Genomic DNA, 8594 nt, shown 5'->3' with positions numbered 1-8594 from the left:
GCTCGCTCTCTCTCTCTCTCTCTCTCTCTCTCTCTCTCTCTCTCCAATGTTTAATAAAAGCATTATACATAAATACAAATTTTACTTTATATAAAAAGATACGTTATTTATATATATATATACTATAGCTATGTCAAAAAAATCATAAATACTGATCCATGATGAAAAACTTCTATATTAGAATTTTCTTTTATGAAGTAATGACCCTCGCCATCCATGGTTTTATTCTAATATGCCCCCAAAAAAACTCTTGGTTGACATTTATTTTCCCTAAAGTAATCAATCGCATTTGGTTACTTTCGCTATTTGAAAATTTAATGGACAATCTAGTGTGAATTGAAGGTGCTTATGATAAGTATCTCAAAAGTTACAAGGTTCTTTGGACTCTTGACTCATATTTCGTTAGAAGAAACCTATGCAAGAATTGAAAGCCACATGGCTAACATTGTTCACAAGTATGATTAATCTAGAAAGTTATTGAATAATATTCTGTAAAGTAGTGCTCTATGTTGCATTAATTCAATCAAAATATTCAAGAAAATAATTATTCCAATAAATTCATACATTTCATGAATAAAAAGATGATTGTGCCCAAATTATATCATATAATAGAACTTTTTAAAAATAATTGTTAAAATATTATAATAGTGTACATTATTAAACTCCTTATTTAAAAGTATTTTCTCACATTGTTTTTTCTTTTAGATATTAAACACCTTTAAAAGTATTTTCAAGTTACGATAATTTTAGAAGACTACTATAGTAGTTTTGTATTTTAAAAAAAAACATTTTTTATGTTAGGACTTCAAAATTACTTTAAAATTTTTAAATTACGAAAGAAACCTTTGATGTTAATATTTACATTTCAATAATTTTTTTCCCCCTTAATACTAAAAACCGTGGATAAAACTTTTGAAAGCTAAGATGAATTTTTAAAGAGAATATGATATTGTTTGAGAAATGTCTCATAAATTTTACTTGAAAATCTATAACATAACACTCAAGATTTGAGCTTTCCATTTTCCACAAGAGCTGAATCAAGTTTCTTTCGCTTGGCACACCCCTCACATGGAAGCAAACTTTCATTCAAAACAATCAGCATTGCTTCCTATCTATATGATGGGTTAGTACAAGAAAAAATTCATTTAGGGACTATAGTCAAAAATATGAGAAATGGTGAACTTTCTCTTCATTTTTTAAATGGATAAAGACATGGTGCATGTGCGTCCACTAAGGATTACAAGTGCAAAATTTGAACACATGACACATGATCTGAACTCTGAATGCATGAGACATATGGCTCCTATTCAAATTACAAAATATTACCACAAAATAGTTTCATTTAGAAGTCTTGAAACTTTTCATTATTGACATTGAGGCAATTTTTTCTCCTAGTTCCAGAATGTTATGAAAATATACAAGCAAGTAACCATCTTTCCTCTCATATAACTAAACTCCCACATCATGATATCTATACAAGCAAGTAACCATCTTTCCTCTCATATAACTAAACTCCTACATCATGATATCCTGAAATGAACCAGCGCTTGATGTGTCTCATTGTAAGACAACCAGCAGGGCATCACCAAGTTGAAGACAATTAACACACCTTTGCAAGACTACATTACCCCCCCTTCCATTCCCACACAACAATCTTACTCCAGTTCTCTCAAAAAATCTGCATTGTCTACAAAAACCTGCATAAACAGAAAACCAACCATAACATTTTACCAGCATTGTGTAGACAGACAGAAATTCAATAGCACTTTCGTGAAAAACACAAAGAGCTTGGGAAACATCTAGGGCCACTATCGAAGACCATGTACAAAATGAACTGACACAAAACAGCAATTAGATAGCTTATACTGCAGGCAAAAGGAAAAGTACAAGAGCGATGAGACTGAGGAGGTGTCTTAACAGCTTAAAACAAGATCTGATCACCCTGCCATTCACAACTTCATGCTATGCAGATCAGGCACCTCAAGTATGTAGAAAAGAGAAATCTGTGCTTGTGCTCGCGCATGTGAGACAGGAAAGTAGGCTGCTCATTAGGGGCCAGTTTGACAGGCCTGTCAGCCCATACATTTGTGCACACACAACGTCGTGTGCCCTCCCTCAGATTGTCCAGCACAACCAGAGTGTTGTGTTTGCTGTCCCATCTAGAGCTGTCTATGCTCATTGTTGAGCACCATGGATTACTTGATGGAGTCTCGAGCTCTTATGCAACACATCCAGGAATTCACTATACCACCACCACCTGCTGGGGCTGATCACACATACCATATCTTTTGTTCTCCAGAGCTTCACCATCTCCACCATCATCCGCATCCACTTCCATCATGATCATGACTCGGTTTATGCTCATCACCTGTACCACCTTGACCTCTCGTCAGCAATCCAAGCCATCACCTCACAGATTACCTCTGTTCTCCATGAGCCCACCCTAGCCAGCTTCCCTCACAATGTTTGTTCCACTACCGAACCCTCACCACCCAAAAATGGACACGGCTTCACTTCCTTTGGGAAAGGGAGTTCGGACAGGTCTATCTAGTATCCCTTACCCTTGTGGCTTTGCACCTCCTTTGGGAAAGGGAGTGTGGACAGGTCTATCCCTCTGCATGCTCGTGGGATGCCCTCCATTCTTTCAGTCTAAAGACACAAACAGGGGTACATGAACATGATGGGTACACATAGAGACTCCGAAATACCCAACAAACCCCCCTTGGAGCAGTGGTGCAGTGATTTGAGACGACCTTCAATAGCTAGATCTTTTGAATCAAGGGAATCACATACATACTAGACAAGTGACACATGGCACACTTATCTTATCCACACCTAAGGGTGGGTTCACACACACTAACACGCTTAACCCATTTAGGGGCTGTTCACACAGAGACAACCTTCAATAGCCCGATCTTTTGACTCAAGGAAATCACACATACTAGACAAGTGACACATGGCACGCTTATCCACACTAAGGGTAGGTTCACACACACTAACACACTTAGCCCATTTAGGGGCTGTTCACACATAGACACAAGTGGGTACACGTACACGATGGGTACGCACACAGAGACTCTGAAATACCCAACAAACCCCCCTTTGGAGCGATGATGGAGTGACTTGAGAATGTTTTGGGCTCAACAGTGCACTGTAATGCTCCATCTAAGGCATGTTCCTTGACTCACAGGCTAGTAAGCGTTGTTCAAAGGCCAATGAGCTTGGCACAGAAGAAGGCTCAGACGCTCAACAAGCATGGCTCATAGGCTTAACAAGCATGGACGCGCAGAGACTTACAGGTCTACGGAATAGGTGCCAAAACAGCTTGATCACTCATGACTTTCACTTACATCAGTCTCTCAAAAAGTCAACCCCCTCGACCTAAATAGGGATAAATTGAAGTACTGGAGCCTTTTATAACACAAGGTGGTACAAACACATGAAAATGACATACATGACGAACACTTGTTACAAATCTTTTCAAGGGACAACCCGGATAGACGACCGATATTGACTCACACAAAAACATAAATATTGATGGGAGATTAGATCCCCCCCCCCCCCCCCCGAACAAATGTCGTTTGTGGTGCCGGGACTGAGCTATTGATGCTTGGCCATTCATTTTAGGCCCAGGGGGCAAAACCCAAAAGAATCTCAATGTGTCATATGAGGCTTTGATTAGTTAATTTTGTCCAAAAGCCCCAATTTTTAGGGTTTGCAGAGGGTTCAATTTGACATTTTCATCAAAAAAATAAGAAAGCCCCTTGACCTGTACTGTTGCAGGTTGCAGGTTGAAGCTGACTGAGGGGGGCTGCAGCATATATGTGGTGTTGGCTGAGATGCACAATCCGGCAATACAATGAATGTGTTGGGCGCTGGTGCTGCGCACAACTAACACTGGAGGCAGCAACTATGAAGAAACAGCAACTCTGTCTGGCTGTTGCTAACATGGCCTTTTTAGTAAGGCCTTAGTTTAAAAAACGATGAGATATGGCCGATCGTGGATGCACCACCTGAATGCAAGCGGGGCTAAGGACTACAGCGGAGGGTAAGTGTGTGAGCAAAATGGTGACGGAAGCAATGGCGCACAGGTGACGAAAAGGAGCTGTTGTCAGAAGCGACTGTGGTCGGCCAGGGTGAGTGGCGCACAGGTGATGAAGGAGTTGGAACCCCAAAAAGGAAAACCCTAGCTATGATACCAATTGAAGGAGCTAGAGCTAAAATACACAGGTGATGAGCAGCTATGGGTGTTGAAAGATCTCCATGGTGTGTGCACAGAGAGAGAGAGAGAGAGAGAGAGAGAGAGAGAGAGAGAGAGAGAGAGAGAAAGTTATATTAACGTCTACAGAAGACCCCAAGGGCCTATGTGACCAAAAGTAATACAATGGTGCCATGGATATACTGTGCCATGGAAAACTGAAAGAAAAAGTAAAATGAAAACATCTGACAGTACATGTGATCAGCAGATGATCCTGTGTAGAGTAAGATATGTTGTGATCAGCTAATGACGATACCCGCCTCGGCTAGAACCAATCTGATGGTGGAGTGAATGTCAGGCCTCTGTGATGGGAGAGTGGCATGTCATCGGTGAACCTCACGAATCCGTCTCTGTGTGGTGGGGGGTCCTGATGCACTGGGTCGGGGACGTCTGGCTTGCAGAATGGATCGAGCTCTCTCACTAAGAACTCCTCTGGGGCGTACAGCTGGAGCGTGGGGACGGGTGGTGGGCTCTAATGTCGTAGTACAGGAACTGTTGTGGGCAGTGGATTCCGATGTGGATGTATGTACCACAAAGAAATTTGTGATGGCTCTCTATGAGGTGTCCTGTCGGAGCCAAGACTGTCTCTCAGCAGTTGCCTCAACACTACATCCTTCTGTCATTTGAGCTCCATCAAGTACATGCCCAAGCACCTCTGATCCTCAAATTGTATCACCCATGTGAGTGGTCTAAATCCCTCTCGGAAGAGGCAGTGGAATCTCCCCGTATCTCATAGTAAGCCAAGCAACTGAGCATATAATGGGCCTCATCCTCTACTGCTCCTATGATGCATACTCTCTACTCTGAGGCGGTGGGAGGATACCCTGAGCTGGCCGATCATGATACGCATGGCATGTGACATGTGTATCTCTATATATCCCGGGATCTCAAAGAATCCATCCTCGGAGAGTCTCAAGAAGTGATCTTTGTAGAACTCACACTTCTTACCAATCTCTGACGGAGACACCCATGTCTGGTGTCTGTGTAGCCCGAGTAGATCTAACCGGATGATCCAGTTGATCTCCTGACGTGAGAGATCAAGGTCTGGTGAATCCAAGCTATACTGAAAAGGGGGGAGACGGTCCATCTGTATGCCATGTGCATGAAACCACTCAAATACCTCAGAGTACCATGCATGTATCAGTAATGGTGGTGGCCGTGTCGCTAAGGAGGAGGGTAGTCCAGCTCGTCTCAATCGCTCCCTCTCCCTCTCCCTCTCCCTCTCCCTCTCGCCGTATAATTGCATAGAGGACTCTAGTGCTAGTCGTGGGAGGAGATCTCTGTCAAACGTGTATACATGCTGAATATAAGTGACAGTCTGAAAAAGGGCATTTGTAACCAGTGGGGCCACCCCATACTCTGCATGTAGAATGTCATGTGGTACAGATGGCTTACTCCTGATCATGCGTGACAACATCACCTGTAGCCTCTCTATGCTCCTCCAGTGATCCTTCCCTAGGCCTGGCCCCCAAAGGGCTGCACCATACATAGCCGCTGGTCGTACTAGAGTATCAAAGAGCCAGTACTTAGTGCGGGGTTCTTGGAAATGTGCCTGGAAACACTCTCTCCATACGGGCTAGGGAGGCGTGCCCCCTCGCAAGTCGGTCAGTGGCAACTGTGGTCATGCAAAACAAAGGGCATGTAAAAGTGACTCCTAGATACGCATACTTCTGCACAATCTCCACTGGGGCATCTCTGTATATGAAAGAAAATCGTGAGGCGACTACATAAGACGTGTTGAAGACCATACCCTTGGTTTTGCCCAAATTGACCGTAAGGTCTCCCCCTGCAAAATCTGTCCAATGCATTTAAGTGTTTCTGTAAACCCTCGGCTGAATCTGAGATCAAGACAATGTCGTCAGCATATAGCAATATGGGCACTAATGTCTGAGCCAATGGTGAACCTCTACCTCCGAAACTATCCACAAATACTGAGATCTCAACAATGTATAGGCCAAAGAGTGTAGGTGAGAGTGGGCAGCCCTGCTTAACCCCAATAGTGCTACATATATCTCCCGAGGTCCCACCGGGTGCACGTACTCAGCCGAGTACTGCCTCATATAGTGCCATCACACCCCATATCATCTCATGTGAGAATTGGAGCTCTTGCAAGTGTCCTATCAGAGGAGATCGAGAGACAGAGTCAAAGGCTTTGTGGAAATCCACAAAGCAGCAATACACATGTCTCTTTGAGGACCTCGCCTCCTCTATGATAGCTCGTAAAGTAAAGATATGGTCCAGCGTGGAGAAGTTTCTCCTGAAGCTTGCTTGGCCTAATGCTCTCTTTCCCATCCTCTCTACCATAGAGCTCATCATGTCCTCTAGTACTGCCACATAGATTTTGGCCATTGTGTGACCAATCATGATAGTCCTGTAGTTACCTAGGTTCGTGGGATCTCCTACTTTGTGGATGGGGACAATGGTGTTGGTAGTCCAGGAGGGTGGGAAGCCTTCATAGTGTGCTCTGTTAAAAAGACTGGCAAGAATGGGAGCCAATACAGGGTGCCCGTGGGCAAAATGTTCTACGCGTAGATCCTCAAGATCTTTTGCTCTCCCATTATGCAATTTTTTAAGAGCCCTAGTGACATTGGGGGAATCAAAGAGATAAGATGATGTAGGCCTAGGGATGTGTGACATTTGTGGTATAGGCTGGTTTGGCACATCATACAGCTGTCATGCATAGGCTTCCCAAAGGCTAGGATCTGTGATAGGTGTAGGTGATCTTTTTTCTTCCAGAATGCCCCAAGCTTCTGAGTTGTCCTCGCTCAAAAAGAGCTGGTATAACTCTTGTTCTCATCTGGCGAGAAATGCCGGTTTCTTTCGGCAAGTGAATGTACGGAAGATGCGTTGCATCTTATGTGCTGAAATCAGCCCATGTTCCCTCTCACGTAAGAGGTGAAGCCTGGTGGTTTTGCACTCTTCATCATACCATCCATTCTGGGGTTGGGATCCCACTGGCAAACTTGCTGTGGAGCATGTGGTGTAAGGGAAGCTGGCGTGGGCGGAATCATGGATGATGGAGGAAAGTTGGGATGTGATAGTGGACATAGGGAGGGATAAGTCAAGAGCTGAAATGTCGCGGGAGAGGTGGTCCTCATAGATGTGGTCAATATCATGATGGAAATGAATCCGGGTGAAGGTGGTGACAGGGGGTGTGGGTGTGGGCGGTAAGATGGGGCATGAGATCGTGAAAGAAAGTAATGTGTGGTCAGCTAGTATGGGGGGAGGAGGGATGGTGAAGTCTGAGATGTGTGGTATAAGAGCGGGAGATCTCATGAGGTAATCCACCATACTACTGCCTCCCCCATGCGGAAAAGATGTAAGGCTGTCTAACTACGGCCATCTGGTTCCGCCTCAAGTTTGGCATTGGCGTCTCGCAACTAGGCAATCTCTAGAGCAAGAGCTTCTTGTGTGGCTAGCTCTCCTTCCTCTTCGCCATACTTGTGCATCTCTTCCTTGCATAATTCCAAACATTTCTCCATGCATGCAGCCAGGCATGCGTCCTTCCAGGCTTCCATGACAGCATGAATCTCCTTTTGATGCTAGTTCAATGTCCTGTCTATCAATTTCTTTTGGTCTGAAAGGGCCTTTTGAACCTGTTCTTCGATCTTGTTCACTCTGTCTTCAAGAGGGAGCACCATTGTCACAGTCACTCAACTCAAGCTGTGGTCAAGGACACGGGAGCCGGCCTGATGCACGATGGGGGTGGCTTCTGGTTGAGGGTTCAAACATTGGTCCGAGATAGGGGCATTCTACATTACTGCGCACAGAGGGGCGGCAGCGAAGGTCACACCCATAGTTGTTTCTCCTACCGGTATGAACCCATTCGTACGGTACGAGGTTTTTTTTCCCCCACCCCCCCAAAAAAAAAAAAACTTTGAATTTTTTTTTTCAGATGCTTAAAAAAAATTTAGAAACCCTGCTTAACGAAGATCCCAAATGCCCGCAATACTTCGCAACTTTCGTGTCCACTCAGTATTCCATATGGAGTTGTTGAGAGACCTAAAGAATCTGCACGGTAGACTGGTAGTGTACACTTGATTGGTAAGATGAGAGAATCTTGCTACATCACTTGGAGATCCCTGGTATAGGTAGGCTAGACAGTTAGATTCTCAAGTTATGTACGAGGGAGAACATTTGGACATGGCCATTTTGATCTTAGATGCACTGCTCGTATTTGTGCAAGGATGGTCCCTTAGTCTTACACGCTACACTAGGAGACCTTTGGTATTACATTACCCATCCAGGTTCTTTTTTGGAGACAATCGGGAGATCCAACTGGGAGAGACACATATCCATGTTCTGGTTCCTGAAGCACTGTAGACATCTCTCCTCC

General features: G+C 44.1%; 1 protein-coding gene across 1 annotated transcript in view; it reads right to left on the bottom strand.

The window, feature by feature from the left end:
* Nucleotides 1–1338: 1338 nt before the first annotated feature.
* LOC147624066 (lactoylglutathione lyase-like) overlaps nucleotides 1339–8594 on the bottom strand; it is a 113831-nt gene continuing 106575 nt past the window's right edge. Inside the window, exon 9 of the mRNA XM_086820725.1 lies at nucleotides 1339–1697. Coding sequence (XP_086676851.1) covers nucleotides 1656–1697 — 42 coding nt within the window. The 3' untranslated portion in view covers nucleotides 1339–1655. The remainder of the gene's footprint in view (nucleotides 1698–8594) is intronic.

Source organism: Cibotium barometz, chromosome 26 (genome assembly GCF_041138505.1).
Source record: "Cibotium barometz isolate CiBa-2024 chromosome 26, ASM4113850v1, whole genome shotgun sequence".
NCBI lineage: Eukaryota > Viridiplantae > Streptophyta > Polypodiopsida > Cyatheales > Cibotiaceae > Cibotium > Cibotium barometz.
Note: the sequence above shows the minus strand (reverse complement) of the source record. Positions and strands in the feature narration are given on the sequence as shown.